Raw genomic sequence first — 22,964 nt, 5'->3', positions numbered from 1 at the left:
TTGCTATTGGCCGGCATTTCTCCTCTCTGACAGCCTGCAGACCACCACAGGTTCGAGTTCTGGGGTGGGACAGAGTGTTACAGTGTTGTGGTTTAATTTTTAAAATAGGTCCATTGTGGTCTATGGGGCTCTCAAGGCATGTGAAACAGTAAGATAAGCAGACTATATCAGCAACACAGTGAAATGGAACACAGTCTTGGGTGAGAGAGGCCCAGAACGGCCTCCCTCTAAACAGTTAACTGGAGTGTTAGCCACTCCTTTACTCTGTTAATACTGTAAATCTAAACTGTATTGTTCTGTAGCAAGCGTCGCTCCTCTAGAGAATGCTCCCAGGGTAGCCACTCTGGCTCTCCAGACCCGCGTACCAGGTCCGTCTCTCTCTCTTCCAGGGCCGCCTCACACATTCCCATTCACCTGGAGAACTTGTGGAAGAAGTTTCTGATTCGGCCTCCGACTCAGAGGACCGCACGGATGTGCCTAATGTGGTGTACTCATTGGTTGCGGCCATAAGAGACACCTTCCAGCTAAAGGACCCAGGAACTTTGGACGTGGTCCAGAAGTTTCCTTTCATCGTGTCCGACCGGCATTCAAGACTTTCAGCTCTCACGCTGAATTTTACACCCTGCGGGTATCCGCCTGAAGTCACCCTGACAAGAAGTTTCAGGAAACGAAGAAGGTTCAAGCGCGGTATTCATTCGCCAAGGACCTCATTGCTCGGTGGACCTCCTCTCCAACTGTTGATCCGCCGGTCTCCCACCTCTCTAAGGCGCCTACCCGGCCGTTCGCTGATGCGGCTGCCTTGAAGATTCCAGCGGACATGAAGGTGGATATTTTGGCATTCTCTGCCCTTGAGGCAGCAGGTTCTTCCTGCTTTTGCTTCTGCCTGGGTGTCAAAGGCCCTTTTAGTTTGGTCTTCCAACTCCACCAGGGTAGTCTTCAAGATCCCTCCGGAGGATTTATTTAATCTTGCTCTCCGATGCTCTGCAGCCGATGATTTTTCTGTGTTCTGCTTCCATGTGCAGCCACTGTGTTGCGTTTACCACAAGCTACCTGGTAGCCACCGTCCCTTCATGTGGCTTTAAGCCTGGAATGCGGACGCCACCTTCAGGAAGTGAGGCGACGGGCGGAAAAATAGTTTTTCATTACCTCAGGTAAGACTCACAGAACCTCTTTCCGTCGTAAGTTCTCCTTCCGGTTCTGCGGACCTTTGGTACCAACAAAGGGTACCAACAAAGGGTCCAGCCAGGCGCCTTCATGGGAAGAGGGCTCCTCTTTCCGATCCCATTCCTCCCGGAGGTTGGCTATCCGTTCCGGCCATTTGGCGGCCCCATCAGGCACCCGTAGGCCTTCCTTGGCCTGATGGGTCGCCCCCACCCGCCAACCTCTCTCGGGTTGGTTGCCTCTTACCCTCCGGGATGCCTGGACATGCAGCTTCAGGGGAACGTTTTTGAGGTTTATTCCAACCTCTCTGTGGTCTCCAAGAAAGGTGTTTCTGTTCGCCCAGTCTTGGTTCTCGAGTATCTCAGCCAGCATCTTGTGTTCCCATCCCGAATGGAGTCTCTCCGTTAGGTGCTGGCGTCCATGGTTCAAGGGGAGTTTTTGTTCCTCGGTGGACATCAAGGATGCCTGCCTTCACTTCTCATTGTTTCCCGGTCATCAGCGGTACCTCCGCTCTGCAGTTCCGGTCGGTCATTTTCTATTGTGGCTATCCATTTCGGTCTGGCCATTTCTCCGCGGACCTTTACCAAAGTCCTGGCGCCTGTGATAGCCTTTTTATGGACAACAGTTGTTTCCGTGATTCCTTAATTGGACTACCTCCTGATCTGAGCTACAGCCAGGACCCAGATCCTGGAGAGTCTTTGTCTCAACCTCCAGACCTTGTCTCACTTCGGTTGGATGGTCAATTGGGACAAGCCCAACCGCTCTCCTGGGGCTCTAGTTTGATGCGGCCTCTGCCTGCTTTCGGGTCCGCCCACTCTTTTCAAGAGTCTGATGCCTTCGGCTCCCTGCTCCAATTTCCATTCGCTTTTGCATGGATGTCCTGGGTCGATTGGCGGCGGCCGTGGAGGCCATGCCATTTGCCCAGTTTCATCACCGACCTCTTCAACTGGTGATTTTCTTCCGGTGTGACAGGTCTCCATTGTCTCTCGCCCGCAAGATCGTTCTCTCTCGTCAGTCTTGTTGGTCCCTTCTATGGTGGCTTCGTTTTCCCCCTAATTTTTTTCGGGGGTGTTCCTTCCTGTCCATCCCTGCCAGTCTGTCAGGCTGGGGAGGTGTTTTCAGGGACTGCCCGGTCATGGGTCTTGGCCCCCCGAGAAGCTTTTTCCCCTTCAACATTTTGGGGCCTAGGGCAATTCTTTCTTTGCTTGCTTCTTGGGAATTTCCCTCCTGGGTGGAACTCAGGTTTCCGGTCATCTCAGTTATCTTCAGTCTGGCCGTCCCTGGGATGTGATCTTCTCGGCCGGTCCTCAGTCAGTCCAAGGCCACTGGTCCCTACATCCAAGGGTGTTTGCTGTGATCTGCAACCCCTGGGGCGCTCCAGGCGTGGACCTATGCTGGTCCCGCCAACAAACGAAGCGTTCTTCTATCTTGGTCGAGCCTTGCCCTACCTTGTCTATTTGGTGGTCGGGCTTTGCCCTGCATTATCTGTTTCCTCCGTTTCTTCTCTTTTCGGGGTCTTGAGGAAACTCTCAGTGGGACGTTTCCGCCATTCTAGTGGCCCAGCCTGGGCCCGGGGGGCTTGGTACGTCGTCATGGTCAGGCTCCTGAACGACTTAACGTTGCCTTCCCTATCGTCCAGACCTCCTATCTCAGGTCTCCTGTGCCACCCCTATTATCATCTCTGCTTTGACGGCGTGGCGGTCGAGACCGCGGTTTTGGGAGCCGCGGTTTCTCTTCCCAAGTCATTCGCACCATGCTTAACGCTCATAAGTCCTCCTCAGCAAAAATTTACCACCGTACCTGGCGATCTTATTTTAGTTGTTGTGAAGCTCAGTTCTTGTGTCCTGTTACCTTTTCGGTTTCCCGTCTTCTCTCTTTCTTGCAGTCGGGATTGGAACTGGGGTTGTCTCTCAGTTCCCTTAAGGGTCAGGTTTCGGCCCTTTCTATTCTTTTCCAGCATCCTCTGGCTTCTAATTCTCATGTCCAGACCTTCCTTCAAGGAGTGGCTCATGCTGCCCCTCCTCATCGGTCACCTTCTCCCCCTTGGGACTTGAATCTGGTTCTAGGGGTTCTCCAATGTGAACCTTTTGAACTCCTTGGGGAGGTGTCCCTGCGCCTCCTTTCTTGGAAAGTGGCGTTTTTTTGTTGTTATCTCCTCCATTCGGAGAGTGTCTGAATTGGCAGCTCTCTCCTGCCGTTCTCCGTTTCTGGTGCTTCACCAGGACAAGGTTGTCTTCTGGCCAGATCCTTCCTTTTTGCCTAAGGTTGTTTCGGCCTTTCATCTCAATGAGGACATTGTTCTTCTGTCCTTTTGTCCCGCTTCTTCTCATTCTAGGGAGCATTTACTCCACAAACTGGATGTGGTTTGGGCTGTTAGGTATTACCTCTCTATCTCTTCTTCGTTTTGTCAGTGCATTTCCTTTTTCATCCTTACGGAAGGTCGTCGGAAGGGACAACCTGCTTCCAAGGCTACCACTTCTCGGTGGATCCGGACTGCCATTTTGGAAGCCTATCGCTGTAGGGGAAAGATTCCTCCCTTCAGGGTTGTGGCTCATTCTACCCGTTTCTGGTGGGGAATCCGAGGCTCTCCAGAACAAAGCCTTCGCCTCGCAGATTTGCAAGGCGGCTACTTGGTCGTCTTTGCACACTTTCTCGAGGTTCTACCGGGTTCATACCTTCGCATCGGCTGACGCTAGTCTGGGCCGTAAACTGCTGCAGGCAGCAGTGGAACAGCCGTCTGCCTGACTGATTATCTGCCCACCCAAGGGACGGTTTTGGTACGTCCCACGGTCTGTGTCCCCCAATGGAGCCGATAGAGAAATGGAGATTTTTTAACACTTGCCGTAAAATCTCTTTCTTGAAGGATCCATTGGGGGACACAGCTCCAGCCCTTTTGGGTTTCTCTTTGGTTCTCTGTCCGAGGGTGTGTTCAGTTATATCTTTTCTTCTGGTTCTCAGACAATTCGTGTTTTTTCCTTGACCTGTCGATCCTCTCCTATTGCTCTGGTACTAAAACTAATTACCTCAGTGCCTGGAGGCGGGTATATCCTGCTGAGAGGAGCCGACTTCTGTGTCCCCCAATGGATCCTTCGAGAAAGAGATTTTACGGTAAGTGTTAAAAAATCTCCTTATTATAATTGATTGGACAATCCCTTTAACTTTTGAACTTACTTTGTCATAAATTTTTCCAGAAAAAATATATAATAACTAAGCAAGGAATTTAAAGAGTATTGTTTTCTTACTTGTCCAAATTTTGCTAAATGTTACCTATCAATAAAGTGCACATATCAAGTAGTATGAGGTTAGGATGAGATTACCTTAAAAGGGCACTCTGCCCCAGACATCTTATCCCCTATCCAAAGATGTCTGATCGCTGGGGTCCCGCCGCTGGGCCCCCCGCAATCTCAGCTGCGGCGCCCTGCCGTCATCACTACAGATCACACTGACAATTTTGCATTTTGTTTTAACTTTGAAGCGCTCTGCTTGTAGGGAAAATAGACATCCCAAATAAATTATATATTGATTCACATATACAATATGTCTACTTTTTGTTGGCATCATAAAGTTGACATGTTTTTACTTTTGGAAGACATCAGAGGGCTTCAAAGTTCAGCAGCAATTTTCCAGTTTTTCACAAGATTTTCTAAATCAGAATTTTTCAGGGACAAGTTCAGTTTTGAAGTGGATTTGAAGGGCCTTCATATTGAAATATCCCACAAATGACCCCATTATAAAAACTGCACCCCTCAAAATATTCAAAATGACATTCAGTAAGTGTGTTAACCCTTTAGGTGTTTCACAGGAATAGCAGCAAAGTGAAGGAGAAAATTCAAAATCTTCATTTTTTACACTCGCATGTTCTGGTAAAATCGTTTTTTGAATTTTTGATTGGGGTAATAGAAGAAAAAGTCCCCCAGAATTTGTAACCCAATTTCTCTCGAGTAAGGAAATACCTCATGTGTATGTCAAGTGTTCGGCGGGGGCAGTAAAGGGGTCAGAAGGGAAGGAGCAACAATGGGATTTTGGAGAGTGAATTTTGATGAAATGTTTTTTGGGGGGCATTTCACATTTAGGAAGCCCTTATGGTTCCAGAACAGCAGAAAACATGGCATACTATTTTGGAAACTACACCCCTCAAGGCACGTAACAAGGGGTCCAGTGAGCCTTAACACCCCACAGGTGTTTGACAACTTTTTGTTAAATTCGGATGTGTAAATGAAAAAAATTTTTTTCACTAAAGTGCATTTTTCCCCCCAAATTTACCATTATTACAAAAGGTAATGGGAGAAAATGCCCCCCATAATTTGTAACCCCATCTCTTCTGAGTATGGAAATACCCCATGTTAGGACATAAAATGCTCTGCGGGCGAACTACAGTGCTCAGAAGAGAAGGAGTCACATTTTGGCTTTTGGAAAGCAAATTTTGCTGAAATGGTTTTTGGTGGGCATGTCACATTTAGGAAGCCCCTATGGTGCCAGCACAGCAAAAAACAACCCACATGGCATACTATTTTGGAAACTACACCCCTCATGGAACATAACAAGGGGTACAGTGAGCCTTAACACCTCACAGGTGTTTGACGACTTTTTGTTAAAGTTGGATGTGTAAATGAAGAAAAAAAAATGTTTTCACTAAAATGCTGGTTTTAGTAATAGGAGAAAATGACCCCCAAAATTTGTAACCCCATTTCTTCTGAGTATAGAAATACCCCATGTGTGGACATCAAGTGCTCTGCTGGCGAACTACAATGCTCAGAAGAGAACGAGCGCCATTGAGCTTTTGGAGAGTGAATTTGTTTGGAATGGAAGTCAGGGGCCATGTGCGTTTACAAAGCCCCCGTAGTGCCAGAACAGTGGACCCCCCTACATGTGACCCCATTTTGGAAACTACACCCCCTCACAGAATTTAATAAGGGGTGCAGTGAATATTTACACCCCACTGGCGTTTGACAGATCTTTGGAACAGTGGGCTGTGCAACTATAAAATTACATTTTTCATTTTCACGGACCACTGTTCCAAAAATCTGTCAGACACCTGTGGGGCATAAATGCTCACTGTACCCCTTATTACATTATGTGAGTGGTGTAGTTTCCAAAATGGGGTCACGTGGGGGGGGTCCATTCTTCTGGCACTATGGGGGCTTTGTAAACACAGGTGGCCTTTAGTTCCAGACAAATTTTCTCTTCAAAAACCAATGTTTCATTGTAGTTCGCCTGCAGAGCACTTTACATCCACATATGGGGTATGTTCTTACTCAGAAGAAATGGGGTTACAAATTTTGGGGGGCTTTTTTCCTATTTTCCCTTGTGAAAATGAAAAATTTAGGGTAACACCAGCATTTTAGTGAAAACATTTTTTTTTTCATTTTCCCATCCAATTTTAACGAAAATTCGTCAAACACCTGTGGGGGTGTTAAGGCTCACTATACCCCTTGCTACATTCCGTGAGGGGTGTAGCTTCCAAAATGAGGTCATATGTGGGTATTTGTTTTTTTGCATTTATGTCAGAACCGCTGTAAAATCAGCCACCCCTGTGCAAATCACCAATTTAGGCCTCAAATGTACATGGTGTGCTCTCACTTCTGAGCCTTGTTGTGAATCCGCAGAGCATTTTACACCCACATATAGGGTATTTCTGTACTCTGGAGAAATTGCGTTATAAATTTTTTATTTTTTTTTTCCTTTTACCGCTTGCGAAAATAAAAAGGATGGGGCAACACCAGCATGTTAGTGCAACATTTTGTTACACTAAGAGGCTGGTGAAGTCCCCAACTTTTCCTTTTCATAAGGGGTAAAAGGAGAAAAAGCCCCCCAAAATTTGTAGTGCAATTTCTCCCGAGTACGGAAATACCCCATATGTGGCCCTAAACTGTTTCCTTGAAATATGACAGGGCTCTGAAGTGAGAGAGCGCCATGCGCATTTGAGGACTACATTAGGGATTGCATAGGGGTGGACATAGGGGTATTCTACGCCAGTGATTCCCAAACAGGGTGCCTACAGCTGTTGCTAAACTCCCAGCATGCCTGAACAGTCAGTGGCTGTACAGAAATGCTGGGAGTTGTTGTTTTGCAACAGCTGGAGGCTCTGTTTTGGAAACACTGCTGTACAATAAATTTTTCATATATGTAGTGTTTTACTCTTTTTTGTGTCTTAGTGTAGTGTTGTGTTTTTAGGGTACAATCGCACTGGCGGAGGTTTACAGTGAGTTTCCCACTAAGAGTTTGCGCTGCGGCGAAAAATTTGCTGCAGCTCAAACTTCAAGCAGGAAACTTACTGTAAACTCGCCCGTGTGAATATACCCTGTACATTCACATGGGGGGCAAACCTCCAGCTGTTTCAAAACTACAACTCCCAGCATGCACTGACAGACATGGTGAGAGTTGTACTTTTGCAACAGCTGGAGGCACACTGGTTGGAAAACCTTCAGCCAGGTTCTGTTACCTAACTCAGTATTTTCCAACCAGTGTGCCTCCAGCTATTGCAAAACTTCAACTCCCAGCATGTACTGATCGCCGAAGGGCATGCTGGGAGATGTAGTTATGCAACAGCTGTAGGTATACAACTACAACTCCCAGCATGCTGAGACAGCTGTTTGCTGTTTGGGCTTGCTGGGATTTGCAGTTTTGCACCATCTGGAGAGCTACAGTTAAGAGGCCACTGCACAGTGATCTTCAAACTGTGGCCCTCCAGATGTTGCAAAACTACAAATCCCAGCATGCCCAGACAGCAAACAGCTGTGTGGGCATGCTAGGAGTTGTAGTTTTGCAAGATCTGGAGGGCTACAGTTTAGAGACCACTGTATTTACATTTTTACACTCTCGTTTTTTCCTTCTCACCCTATAATAACCATAACTCTTATTTTTACATCTACAAGCCTTGCTTTGTAATGACACCTTTTATTTTTCTATAACATGCTCCGAAACAAAAAAATATATATATTGGTGAGGTGAAATTGAAATAAAAATAAATAAATAACAAAAAAGAGAATTTAGCAAATTTGGTGGTTTTCTTTTGGTCAGGCTAACATGTTGTTTTGATACTTTAGGCCGGTCTGATTACAGCAATACCGGATTTGTATAGTTTCCGTCATGTTTTACTAATTTAAAAAAATTCTGAACTGTTTTATTGCCACTTTCTGACCCCTGTAGCTTTTTATTTTTTCCATATACCAGGCTGTATGAAGGCTAATTTTATTTGCACCATAATCAGTTTTTTGTATTGGTAACATTTTGGCATTTATCTGACCTTTTTAATAGCTTTTTATTTTTTGGGGGGTTTGATATTTTTTTTTATTTACGTCGTTTATCGAGGGGGGATATATAATGTTATATTTTGATAGTTTGTACAATTATGCACACGGCGATACCAAATGTCTATTTTTATTATGTTTACATGTTTTTATATAGGAAAAGGGGGAGATTTTAACTTTTGATATGGAAGGGGTTAATGTGTGTCTTTTAACATTTCATTAAACTTTATTTTTTTTCTTAACACTGTGGGAATCATTAGATTCCTCATGCAGACCAATGCACTCCATTGATAGAGCCTGGTCCAGCCAGGCTCTATCAATGACTGAACCATGGACATCAGGGAAGCATAGGTAAGCCCTCCGACAACCTCTACAGTAGATCGCTCCCCCGCGATCGCGCAGTGGGGCGGGGCGATCCACCCCACTAGCCTACCAGGGAACATTCACATGCCCCTTTTAGACAGCGATGTCAGCTTTGATAGCGGCGATCTAAAGGGTGAATACCCATCCGTCGCAATAGCCAGCCACGGCATTCACCGCATGCTGGCTAATAGCGGCGGCTCCCAGCTACAGGAATCAGCAGAGTATGGAGCGGGCTCGAGTCAGGAGTCCGCTCCATACACCCCTCTGAGCGCCGCTGCGCTTGTTGGGACTTTCAGGTCCGGACCTGCTAGCCCGAAGCAGGGCTAAGGGCCTGAAAAATTCACCTGCCCAGCACCCGGAACTGCATGTCCCGGGTGATAGGAATTCCATATGCCTGTTACAACAATTTCCAAAATGCTAAACTTTTTTTTTTCTTTAATTGCCATTTTGTTTTTATTTTTATTTATATAACGGGCTGTATGAGCTTATTTTTTGCACTGTTATCTGTAGTTTTTATCAGTACACTTTTAAGGAAAACTGATATACAGGGGGTATTTTTACGTTCAACCCTCAAATCTTGGTGAACAAGAAACTCAATGTTATGACAGAAGAAACAGTTAAAGCAACATATCTCAGGGAAAAAGAAACACCACATCAGTTGTATGTAAGATGTTGCCTGTGATTTACTCCTGTTTCGCAATTGTGTTGCATAGGTGGATGTCGTGTGATGGAGCAAAAAGAAAATATAGATGGATTGAGAGATGAGGCCTGTGGAAAACAGACTGCCTTTGGATATGCAGGGCTTTGTGAGTAAGTATTGAGTACACTCTGTATCCTTCTCTTGGTCTTTAGTACATTTTTCTCTATTCCAATGCACTGGCCATAACACATCCTGCATTAATATCTGTTCTGTTTATAACCTCTTCATTTTAGCACTTTTGTTTTTTCCTCCTCACCTTCTAAAAATCATAACGTTTTAATTTTTCCACTAACAGACCTACATGAGGGCTTATTTTCTGCTCTACCAATTTTACTTTGTAATTACATTAATCATTTCACCACAAAATCTACGGTGAAACCAAAAAAATTATTTGTGGGGCAAAATTGAAAAAAAAAGCACCATTTTGTAATTTTTGGCGGCATCTGTTTCTACGCAGTGCACCTTATCTTTATTCTGTAGGTCCATACAATTAAAATGATACCCAACTTATATAGGTTTGACTTTGTTTTACTTCTGTTAAAAAATTATAACTTTTTGCACTTCTGACCCCTATAACTTTTTTATTTTTCCATATGTGGGGCTCATTTTTTGCACTGTGATCTTTAGTTTTTATCAGTCCTATTTTGTTTTGATAGGACTTTCTAATCACTTTTTATTTAAAAAAAATTTAGGGTATACAAAGTGATAAAAAAATATGCAATTTTTGACTTTGGTATTTTATTACGCATGCACCATATACCGGGCGGTTTAAATGGTCACTCTCATTAAAACAAATTTTTGCTATTGCACCCCTTATGGTAAATAAAAAATCTTTCTAATGTACTTTGTTTAAAAAGAATGAAGTTTTCTATTTTTTATTTGTGTTTAAAATAAACTGCCACTCCCTACTGTCGCCTTACTTGTCCTAGAGCACATTCGTCCCCCCCCCCCCACATTCGCCCCCCCCCCCCCCCCCCATCTTTTGCACAGACTTTGGATTCCTGCTGGCCTGGCAGAAGTCCGAAAGCAGGAAATTCTGAGTGGCGGCCTTAGCCAATCATAGCTCATATGACACACTGAACTGCTCTGGGCAGAGTGAGAGGGGGCTTCAGGTGATGTCACAGCCTGCTGGGTAACCGTGAATCTGACTGAGACTGAGGAGAAAATACAGAGCAATATCAAGGTAGAAAACGAACAAATAAGTTAGTTAGTGTTATCGGTGCTCGATTGCTCCAGGCTGCTGAGGCTTCCTGGCGCATTGAGCCACCAATAATGTGTCCTTAATGAGTTAAAATGGAAAGTAGAATGCACCATTAGACATGGGCCCAGATTTATCAATGTGTGTGAGAGAAAAACAGGAGTGATTTGGCCGTAGCCAGGTGGCAGGAGAGCAAGTGAGAATTCACGTCGGCACGCACCTAAAGATAAGGAGAGTAAACACTGGGCCCGGTGTGTCAATCACACAGCAGTCCCAGCACTGACATACAGGGGATAGGCGTGGCAGCCACGGGGCATAGCGAACCCCTGGCCATGCCTATCCGACTGTTGGTGACTGCACAGAAAAGCGTTTTTTGGTGAATACATATTAAACGCACAATACACACACTGTTGTTGGATCATAAGCCCCAAACTTCATGACAGTTGCGCTTTAAGGACCGGGCTAATTTAAATGTTTGCATTTGTTTTTTTCCTCCACTCCTTTTAAAATCCATAACTCCTTTAGTTTTTCACCTACAGACCCATATGAGGGCTTGTTTTTTGTGCAACCAATTTTTTTTTGTAATGACAGCTTTCATTTTACCATAAATTATACCATGAAACCAAAAAATTATTATTTGCGGGTAGAAATTTATAATAAAACTGCAATTTTGCAACTTTTGGGGGGTTTGGTCTTTACACTGTGCACTTAATGGTAAAAAATGATACATTATCTTTATTCTGTAGGTCAATGCGATTAAAACGATACCCAATTTAAAAAGTTTTTAGTGTCAAAAGATATTTATTGAATAGTAAAAGAAGACATAACAAGAAACAATACAGTAAGCAAAGTACACAAATATATGCGCACAGAAGAACATAGTACAAACTATCAATCCTAACAGGAAAAAGGGAAGGGAGGGAGGGCTGCTAGGAAAGGGAAAAGTATCAGTTGCATTCTTCTTGCAGAGCAATAATCTAAAACACACATCCAGGTAAAGCTAAATCGTAAATAATAGAATAATAGATTAAGCGGAGCACTCACCAGGTTCGATGCAGGTGCTTCTTTATTGCTTGTAAGGCAAAGTGGGGCGACACATACAGGGGAGCAGATGGACGAGACATGGAGCCAGCTCCATAACCCTGCGTCTTGTCCATCTGCTCCCCTTTATGTGTCACGCCGCTTTGCCTTACAAGCAATAAAGAAGCACCTGCATCGAACCTGGTGAGTGCAGCCCTTCATCTGTTCTTCTATTATATTATACTGTCTAGCAATCTGCGTTTTAGCACCTACAAAGGACTCCTTAGCAGCTTCTAGGGGCCATGTGAATCCAAAGGTGATCAGTGAACACGAGTGTCTCTACGTTCACTATTGATAAATCGTAAATAAGTTACAGAGATAAATAATAGGACATGTCCGGGGCATGAGAAGAAGACATCCAGGGGTGCCACACCTTATCAAACAGGTCCAGTGTATCATCCCGTAGTGCATTACGTTTTTGAGAAGTTAGGATTTTAGTAACGCGGGCAATCACCATGGGAACATATAGGGTCGCTGATCTCCATTTGGAAGCAACATGAATGCGTGCCGCTAAAAGAATAAATTGGATTAATATATAGTTTTTCTATTATTGTACTATTTAAATAAATTGGTATGCATACAATTGCCCTTTTCTGACCCCTTTAACTTTATGACATTTTTCCTCCATGATCTGTAGTTTTTATTGGTGCCATTTTTGTTTTGATGGGACTTTTTGATCGCTTTTTATAAAAAAAATTCAGATATATGATGTGATTAAAAATCATTATGTATGGTGTTGGGTATTTTTCTTTGTTTACCGTGCATGATCATAAAGATTATATTTTAATAGTTTGAACATATACCAAATATGTAAATTTTTTCCTTTCTTTTTAACCCCTTAACGACATTGGACGTAAATGTACGTCATGGTGACGTGGTACTTACCGCACCATGACGTACATTTACGTGCCGTCATGATCGTGAGCACTGGAGCGGTGCTCGCGGCAGGTCCCGGCTGCTATCAGCAGCCAATGACTCGCCGGTAATGGCGGACATCCGCGATCGCACATGGCCTTCTAATCACCAATTTAGGCCTCAAATGTACATGGTGCGCTCTCAATCCAGAGCCCTGTTGTGCGTCCGCAGAGCACTTTACATCCACATATGGGGTATTACCGTACCGAGAAATTGTGTTACAAATTTTGGGGGGGGGTCTTATTTTTTTCCTTTTACCTCTTGTCAAAATGAAAAGTATGGGGCAACACCAGCATTTTAGTGTAAAAAATTAAAATTTTTGACACTAACATGCTGGTGTAGACCCCAACTTTACCTTTTCATAAGGGGTAAAAGGAGAAAAAAGTAAAATAAAATTAGTAACACAATTTCTCCTGAATACGGAAATTCCCCATATGTGGCCCTAAACTGTGCCCTTGAAATATGGCAGGGCTCCCAAGTTAGAGAGCGCCATGCACATTTGAGGCCTAAATTAGGGATTTGCACAAGGGTGGACCCGGATGCAAGCATTACAATTGCCTCCACCAAAAATACTCTACGGCAGTGTTTCCCAAACGGGGTGCCTCCAGCTGTTGAAAAACTCCCAGCATACCTGGATAGTCAATGGCTGTCTGGTAATACTGGAAGTTGTTGTTTTGCAACGGCTGTAGGCTCCGTTTTAGAAACAGTGACGAGACATTTTTAATTTTTATGGGGGGGGGGGGAGTTATTATGTAAGGGTGTGTGTATATGTAGTATTTTACTCTTTATTTTGTGTCAGTGTAGTGTAGTGTAGTATTTTTAGGGTACATTAACACGGGCGGGGGTTTACAGCGAGTTTCCCCCTGGGAGTTTGAGCTGCAGTGGAAAATTTGCCACAGCTCAAACTTGAAGCGGGTAACTGGCTGTAAACCCCTGCCCGTGTGAATGTACCCTGTACATTCACATAGGGAGGGTGGGGAACCTCCAACTGTTGCAAAACTACAACTCCCAGCATGCACAGACAGACCGTGAATGCTGGGAGTTGTAGTTATGCAAAAGCTGGAGGCACACTGGTTGGGAAACACTGAGTTGGGTAACAGGTTACTGCAGTGTTTCCGCACCAGTGTACTTCCAACTGTTGCAAAACTACAAATCCCAGCATCCACGGTCTTTCTGTGCATGCTGGAAGTTATAGTTTTGCAACAGCTGGAGGCACACTGTTTGCAAAACACTGAGTTAGGTAACAAACCCTAACCCAGTGTTTAGCAATTAGTGTGCCTTCAGCTGTTGCAAAACTAAAACTCTCAGCATGCACTGACAGCTGAAGGGCATGCTGCGAGTTGTAGTTATGCAACAGCTGGAGGCACACTTTTTCATTGAAAAAATGTGCCTCCAGCTGTTGCATGACTACAACTCCCAGCATGCACAGACTGCCAAAGGGCATGCTGGGAGTTGTAGTTGTGCCTCCAGCTGTTGCATAACTACAACTCCCAGCATGCCCTTTGGCTGTGCATGCTGAGAGTTGTATTATACAACAGCTGGAGGTACACAGCATTCACCTTCAGCTGTTAATACATTTGATACAACTCCCAGTATACACATCTAAAGGGCATGCTGGGAGTTGTAGTTATACAACAGCTGGAGGCACAACTACAACTCCCAGCATGCTCTTTGGCTGTCTGTACATGCTGGAAATTGTAGTTATGCAACAGATGGAGGCACATTTTTTCAATGAAAAAGTGTGCCTCCAGCTGTTGCATAACTACAACTCCCAGCATGCACAGACAGCCAAAGGGCATGCTGGGAGTTGTAGTTGTGCCTTCTGCTGTTGCATAATAATAACTCCCAGAATGCCCTTTTGTGCATGCTGGGAGTTGTGGCTAAGCAACAGCAGGAAGCACAGCCTTAGCTCCTAGTGTTGCCTGCTCCCTGATCCTCCTCATTGCCACAGATGCCAGGGATCGGGGGTCCCAGGTGCCCATGTCCACTCCCGACATCCGCTCTTGCCCTTCGGAATAGGGGCGGAGCGAATGCCATTAGTGACTCCCCCAGCAGCAGTCCTGATCCATCGGCCAGTAACGGCCAACGAATCTGAAAGGTCGTGAGGTGCCACCAGTGCCACCTCACTCCTGCTGGTAAAGGTTGAAAGGTGCTGTCTCGGACAGCACCTAAAACCCTTTTTTTTCCGAATTGCCGATTTGGGGGGTTGGCACGGGGTGCCTGTTGAATGATTTCAGCAGGCATCCCGTCCCGTTCACTGCCCAGTTACCGGCGGTGAATAGAAATGTCCAGGGCGTACAGGTACTTAGACACGTCCAGGGCGTACAGGTACTGGGTCCTTAAGTCCCAGGATGCCTGGGCTTAACTGTACACCCTGTGTCCAGGAAGAGTTAAGGGCAATTGCATTGATCTGTATGAAAGTATATGATGTTGGAAATTAATGGTTCTATATATATTGTCTTTTCCAGATCTCATTATAAGGAATATTTGGTCAGTCGAATTAATGCTTTATCTCTGGATCCTTGTATTCTCTATGACTTGGAAGAAACTGTCACAGTATGTAAACGATACCTCCAAAAATGCCCCACTCGAGAGACTACTGAAGATGAAAATATTTACAAAGACAGACTTGTAAAGGTGCGACAATGCTAATATCATTAACAATCATAATTTTTTTTTCATCTCTGTCCAAAAAAAAAGTGAGTCAAATAGTTTTACCCAATGTGGAAAAGATTAATTCCCCTTCTCTCAGACTGTATACAAACAGTTCTTAGGAGACCTGGATTAATTGCTCTTTTGGTTAGCTATTGATTGCTCTTATTGTAAACCTGATCAACATTGGGAAACCCACTCCTCCTCCAATGTACACTCAATGGCCACTATATTAGACACACCTTGCTTGTACAGGGTAGGACCCCTTTTGCCTTGATTCTTTGTGGCATACTTTCTACAAGGTGCTGGAAACATTCCTCAGAGATTTTGGTCTATAAAAACATGATGGCAGTTGCTGCAGATCCATCATGTGAATCTCCCATTCCACCACTTCCCAAAGGTTCTGTGGATTGTGACTGTGGAGGCCATTGGGGTACAGCAAACTCATTGTCATGTTCAAGAAGCCAGTTTAAGAGGATGTGAGCTTTGTGACATGGTCCTCCTGGATGTAACCATTAGAAGATAGATACAATGTGGTCATAAAGGGATGGACAGCAACAATACTCAGGTAGGCTATAGTCTTTAACCCCTTAAGGACCAGGCCATTTTATACCTTAAGGACCGGAGCGTTTTTTGCAATTCTGACCACTGTCACTTTAAACATTAATAACTCTGGAATACTTTTAGTTATCATTCTGATTCCGAGATTGTTTTTTCGTGACATATTCTACTTTAACTTAGTGGTAAAATTTTATGGTAACTTGCATCCTTTCTTGGTGAAAAATCCCAAAATTTGATGAAAAAAATGAAAATTTTGCATTTTTCTAACTTTGAAGCTCTCTGCTTGTAAGGAAAATGGATATTCAAAATATATTTTTTTTGGGTTCACATATACAATATGTCTACTTTATGTTTGCATCATAATATTTATGAGTTTTTACTTTTGGAAGACACCAGAGGGCTTCAAAGTTCAGTAGCAATTTTGAAATTTTTCACAAAATTTTCAAACTCACTATTTTTCAGGGACCAGTTCAGTTTTGAAGTGGATTTGAAGGGTCTTCATATTAGAAATACCCCATAAAAGACCCCATTATAAAAACTACACCCCCCAAAGTATTCAAAATGACATTCAGTAAGTGTATTAACCCTTTAGGTGTTTCACAGGAATAGCAGCAAAGTGAAGGAGAAAATTCAAAATCTTCATTTTTTACACTCGCATGTTCTTGTAGACCCAATTTTTGAATTTTTGCAAACTTGTATTTGAAACCCAATTTCTCTCGAGTAAGCACATACCTCATATGTCTATGTTAATTGTTCAGCGGGCGCAGTAGAGGGCTCAGAAGGGAAGGAGCGACAAATGGTTTTTGGGGGGCATGCCGCATTTAGGAAGCCCCTATGGTGCCAGGACAGCAAAAAAAAAACACATGGCATACCATTTTGGAAACTAGACCCCTCAGGGAACGTAACAAGGGGTATAGTGAACCTTAATACCCCACAGGTGATTCACGACTTTTGCATATGTAAAAAAAATATATATTTTTTTTACCTAAAATGCTTGGTTTCCCAAAAATTTTACATTTTTAAAAAGGGCAATAGCAGAAAATACCCCCCAAAATTTGAAGCCCAATTTCTCCCGATACAGAAAACACCTCGCATGGGGGTGAAAAGTGCTCTGCTGGTGCACTACAGGTCTCAGAAGAGAAGGAGTCACATTTGGCTTTTTGAAAGCAAATTTTGCTCTGGGGGCATGCCGCATTTAGGAAGCCCCTATGGTGCCAGAACAGCAAAAAAAAAACACATGGCATACCATTTTGGAAACCAGACCCCTCGGGGAACGTAACAAGGGGTAACGTGAACCTTAATGCCCTACAGGTGTTTCACGACTTTTACATATGTAAAAAAAAAAAAATTTTTTTTTACCTAAAATGCTTGTTTTCCCAAAATGTTTATATTTTTAAAAAGGGTAATAGCGGAAAATACCGCCCAAAATTTGAAGCCCAATTTCTCCTGATTCAGAAAACACCCCATATGGGGGTGAAAAGTGCTCTGCTGGCGCACTACAGGTCTCAGAAGAGAAGGAGTAACATTTGGCTTTTTGAAAGCAAATTTTGCTCTGGGGGCATGCCGCATTTAGGAAGCCCCTATGGTGCCAGAACAGCAAAAAAAAAACACATGGCATACCATTTTGGAAACTAGACCCCTCGGGGAACGTAACAAGGGGTAATGTGAACCTTAATACCCTACAGGTGTTTCACGACTTTTGCATATGTAAAAAAATATATATTTTTTTTACCTAAAATGCTTGGTTTCCCAAAATTTTTACAATTTTAAAAAGGGTAATAGCAGAAAATACCCCCCAAAATTTGAAGCCCAATTTCTCCCGATTCAGAAAACACCCCATATGGGTGTGAAAAGTGCTCTGCTGGCGCACTACAGGTCTCAGAAGAGAAGGAGTCACATTTGGCTTTTTGAAAGCGAATTTTGCTCTGGGGGCATGCCGCATTTAGGAAGCCCCTATGGTGCCAGGACAGCAAAAAAAAACCACATGGCATACCATTTTGGAAACTAGACCCCTCGGGGAACGTAACAAGGGGTAATTTGAACCTTAATACCCTACAGGTGTTTCACGACTTTTGCATATGTAAAAAAATATATATTTTTTTTACCTAAAATGCTTGTTTTCCCAAAAATTTTACTTTTTTTAAAAGGGTAAAAGCAGAAAATACCCCCCAAAATTTGAAGCCCAATTTCTCCCGAGTACGGTGATACCCCATATGTGGCCCTAAACTGTTGCCTTGAAATACGACAGGGCTCCAAAGTGAGAGCGCCATGCGCATTTGAGGCCTAAATTAGGGACTTGCATAGGGGTGGACATAGGGGTATTCTACGCCAGTGATTCCCAAACAGGGTGCCTCCAGCTGTTGTAAAACTCCCAGCATGCCTGGACAGTCAACGGCTATCTGGCAATACTGGGAGTAGTTGTTTTGCAACAGCTGGAGGCTCCGTTTTGGAAACAGTGGCGTACCAGACGTTTTTCATTTTTATTGGGGAGGGGGGTTGTATAGGGGTATGTGTATATGTAGTGTTTTTTACTTTTTATTTTATTTTGTGTTTGTGTAGTGTAGTGTTTTTAGGGTACAGTCGCACGGGCGGGGGTTCACAGTAGTTTCTCGCTGGCAGTTTGAGCTACGGCAGAAAATTTGACGCAGCTCAAACTTGCAGCCCGATACTTACTGTAATCCTCCGCCCATGTGAGTGTACCCTGTACGTTCACATTGGGGGGGGGGAACATCCAGCTGTTGCAAAACTACAACTCCCAGCATGTACGGTCTATCAGTGCATGCTGGGAGTTGTAGTTTTGCAACCGCTGGAGGCTCCGTTTTGGAAACAGTGGCGTACCAGACGTTTTTCATTTTTATTGGGGAGGGGAGGGGGGCTGTGTAGGGGTATGTGTATATGTAGTGTTTTTTACTTTTTATTTTATTGTGTTAGTGTAGTGTAGTGTTTTTAGGGTACAGTCGCATGGGCGTGGGGTTCACAGTAGTTTCTTGCTGGCAGTTTGAGCTGCGGCAGAAATTTAACAAACTCAGTGTTTTGCAACCAGTGTGCCTTCAGCTGTTGCAAAAGCTACAACCCCCAGCATGTACGGACAGCGGAAGGGCATGCTGGGTGTTGTAGTTATGCAACAGCTGGAGGCATACTACTTTGGCTGGGGATGCTGGGGATTGTAGTTATGCAACAGCTGGAGACACACTGGTTTACTACTTAACTCAGTGTGCCTTCAGCTGTTGCAAAACTACAACTCTCAGCAGTCACCGACAGCCAACGGGCATGCTGGGAGTTGTAGTTATGCAACCACCAGATGCACCACTACAACTCCCAGCATGCACTTTAGCTGATTGTGCAAGCTGGGAGTTGTAGTTACACAACAGCTGAAGGTACACTTTTCCATAGAAAGAATGTGCCTCCAGCTGTTGCAAAACTACAAGTCCCAGCATGCCCATAAGGGCATGCTGGGAGTTGTGGTGGTCTGCCTCCTGCTGTTGCATAACTACAGCTCCCAGCATGCCCTTTTTGCATGCTGGGAGCTGTTGCTAAGCAACAGCAGGAGGCTGTCACTCACCTCCAACGATCCTCGCCGCACAGGTCAGTCCCTCGTCGTCTCCACCGCCGCCGCTGCTCCTGGGGCCCCGATCCCAACAGGGGCGCCGGGGATCGGGGTCCCCAGCACCCGGGGTGAACGTCCCGCACCCGCTCACATCCTCCGGAAGAGGGGCGGAGCGGGTTGCGGGAGTGACACCCGCAGCAGGCACCCTGATTGGTCGGCCGGTAATCCGGCCGACGAATCAGGGCGATCGTGAGGTGGCACCAGTGCCACCTCACCCCTGCTGGCTCTGGCTGATCAGCCAATAATTCCGGGTCACCGGGTCACTGGAGACCCGATTGACCCGGAATCCGCCGCAGATCGCTGGACTGAATTGTCCAGAGATCTGCGGCCATCGCCGACATGGGGGGTCATAATGACCCCCCTGGGCGATATGCCCCGATGCCTGCTGAATGATTTCAGCAGGCATCGGGGACCGGCTCCGCTCCAGATGGTTGCGGGGGGCCGGTAAAACACATGACGTTCTCATATGTCATGTGTCCTTAAGGACTCGGAAATGGAGACGTATGAGAACGTCATGTGTCCTTAACCCCTTAAGGACCAAGGGCGTACAGGTACGCCCTTGGTCCTGCTCTCCTGATATAACGCGGGGTTACACAGTAACCCCGCGTCATATCATGGCGGGCCCGGCGTCATAGTGAAGCCGGGACCCGCCTCTAATAGCGCGCAGCGCCGATCGCGGCGCCGCGCGCTATTAACCCTTTAGCCGCGCGCTCAAAGCTGAGCCGCGCGGCTAAAAGTGAAAGTGAAAGTTCCCGGCTAGCTCAGTCGGGCTGTTCGGGATAGCCGCGGCTAATCGCGGCATCCCGAACAGCTGACAGGACAGCGGGAGGGCCCCTACCTGCCTCCTCGCTGTCCGATCGCCGAATGACTGCTCAGTGCCTGAGATCCAGGCATGAGCAGTCATCCGGCAGAATCGTTGATCACTGGTTTCTTATGAGAAACCAGTGATCAACATAGAAGATCAGTGTGTGCAGTGTTATAGGTCCCTATGGGACCTATAACACTGCAAAAAAAAAGTGAAAAAAAAAAGTGAATAAAGATCATTTAACTCCTCCCCTATTAAAAGTTTGAATCACCCCCCTTTTCCAATAAAAAAAAAAACACAGTGTAAATAAAAATAAAAATAAACATATGTGGTATCACCGCGTGCGGAAATGTCCGAATTATAAAAATATATCATTAATTAAACCGCTCGGTCAATGGCGTGCGCGCAAAAAAATTCCAAAGTCCAAAATAGTGCATTTTTGGTCACTTTTTATATCATTTAAAAATGAATAAAAAGTGATCAATAAGTCCTATCAATGCAAAAATGGTACCGTTAAAAACTTCAGATCACGGCGCAAAAAATGAGCCCTCATACCGCCCCATATACGGAAAAATAAAAAAGTTATAGGGGTCAGAAGATGACAATTTTAAACGTATTAATTTTCCTGCATGTAGTTATGATTTTTTCCAGAAGTCCGACAAAATCAAACCTATATAAGTAGGGTATCATTTTAATCGTATGGACCTACAGAATACAAATCAGGTCTCATTTTTACCGAAAAATGTACTACGTAGAAACGGAAGCCCCCAAAAGTTACAAAACAGCGTTTTTTTTTCAATTTTGTTGCACAATGATTTTTTTTCCCGCTTCACCATAGATTTTTGGGCAAAATGACTGACGTCATTACAAAGTAGAATTGGTGGCGCAAAAAATAAGCCATCATATGGATTTTTAGGTGTAAATTTGAAAGAGTTATGATTTTTTAAAGGCAAGGAGCAAAAAACGAAAATGCAAAAACGGAAAAACCTCCGGTCCTTAAGGGGTTAAGGGGTTAAATAATGCTCAATTGGTTCTTAGTTATCCAAAGTGTGAAAGAAAATATCTCCCACACTATTACACCACCGCCACCTTTAACCCCTTAAGGACCCAGCCTAAATATACCTTAAGGACCCGGACATTTTTTGAACATCTGACCACTGTCACTTTAAGCATTAATAACTCTGGGATGCTTTTATCTTTCATTCTGATTCCGAGATAGTTTTTTCGTGACATATTCTAGTTTATGTGAGTGGTAAAATTTTGTCGATACTTGCATCATTTCTTGGTGATAAATTCCAAAATTTTATGAAAAAATGAAAATTTTGCATTTTTTTAACTTTGAAGCTCTCTGCTTATAAGGAAAATGGATATTCCAAATAAATTATATATTGATTCACATATACAATATGTCTACTTTATGTTTGCATCATAAAGTCGACATGTTTTTACTTTTGGAAGACACCAGAGGGCTTCAAAATATAGCAGCAATTTTCAAATTTTTCACAAAATTTTCAAAATCGGAATTTTTCAGGGACCACTTCAGTTTTGAAGTGGATTTCAAGGGCTTTCTTATTAAAAATAACCCATAAATGACCCCATTATAAAACCTGCACCCCTCAAAGTATTCAAAATGACATTCAGAAAGTTTTTTTTTAACCCTTTAGGTGTTTCACAGGAATAGCAGCAAAGTGAAGGAGAAAATTCAAAATCTTAATTTTTTACACTCACATGTTCTTGTAGACCCAGTTTTAGAATTTTTACAAGGGGTAATAGATGAAAAATCCCCCCAAAATTTGTAACCCAATTTCTCTCGAGTAAGGAAATACCTCATATGTGGATGTCAAGTGTTCGGCGGGCGCAGTAGAGGGCTCAGAAGGGAAGGAGCGACAATAGGATTTTGGAGAGTGAATTTTGCTGAAATGATTTTTGGGGGGCATGTCACATTTAGGAAGCCCCTATGGTGCCAGAACAGCAGAAAACCCCCCACATGGCATACCATTTTGGAAACTACACCCCTCAAGGCACGTAACAAGGGGTCCAGTTAGCCTTAACACCCCACAGGTGTTTGACGACTTTTCGTTAAAGTCGGATGTGTAAATGAAAAAAAAAATTTTTCACTAAAGTGCAGTTTTTCCCCCCAAATTTATCATTTTTACAAAGGGTAATGGGAGGAAATGCCCCCCAAAATTTGTAACCCCATCTCTTCTGAGTATATAAATACCCCATGTTAGGATGTAAAATGCTCTGCGAGCGAACTACAATGCTCAGAAGAGAAGGAGTCACATTTAGCTTTTAGAAAGCAAATTTTGCTGAAATGGTGTTTGGGGGGCATGTCGCATTTAGGAAGCACCTAGGGTGGCAGAACAGCAAAAAAAAAAACACATCGCATACCCTTTTGGAAACTACACCCCTCAAGGAACGTAACAAGGGGTACAGTGAGCCTTAACACCTCACAGGTATTTCATGACTTTTTGTGAAAGTTGGATGTGTAAATGAAAAAATATTATTTTTTCACTAAAATGCTGTGTTTTCCCCAAACTTTGCATTTTTACAAGGGGTAATAGGAGAAAATGACCACCATAATTTGTAACCCCATTTCTTCTGAGTATGGAAATACCCCATGTTTGGACGTCAAGTGCTCTGCTGGCACAATACAATGCTCAGAAGAGGAG

The 22,964-nt window shown here is 44.0% G+C and overlaps 1 protein-coding gene across 6 annotated transcripts in view; it reads left to right on the top strand.

The window, feature by feature from the left end:
* The window catches only part of RNF31 (ring finger protein 31), a 99,171-nt gene that overhangs the window by 71,822 nt on the left and 4,385 nt on the right, over positions 1-22,964 (top strand). For 5 of the 6 annotated variants that reach the window (XM_056525896.1, XM_056525878.1, XM_056525868.1 and 2 more), the window contains exons 20-21: positions 9,488-9,584; positions 15,136-15,304. In XM_056525896.1, coding sequence (XP_056381871.1) covers positions 9,488-9,584; positions 15,136-15,304 — 266 coding nt within the window. Of the gene's footprint in view, positions 1-9,487; positions 9,585-15,135; positions 15,305-22,964 lie in introns of those variants that run through there. The other variant, XR_008845141.1, reaches the window with a different exon arrangement.

This window comes from Hyla sarda, chromosome 1 (genome assembly GCF_029499605.1).
Source record: "Hyla sarda isolate aHylSar1 chromosome 1, aHylSar1.hap1, whole genome shotgun sequence".
NCBI classification, from domain to species: domain Eukaryota; kingdom Metazoa; phylum Chordata; class Amphibia; order Anura; family Hylidae; genus Hyla; species Hyla sarda.
Note: the sequence above shows the minus strand (reverse complement) of the source record. Positions and strands in the feature narration are given on the sequence as shown.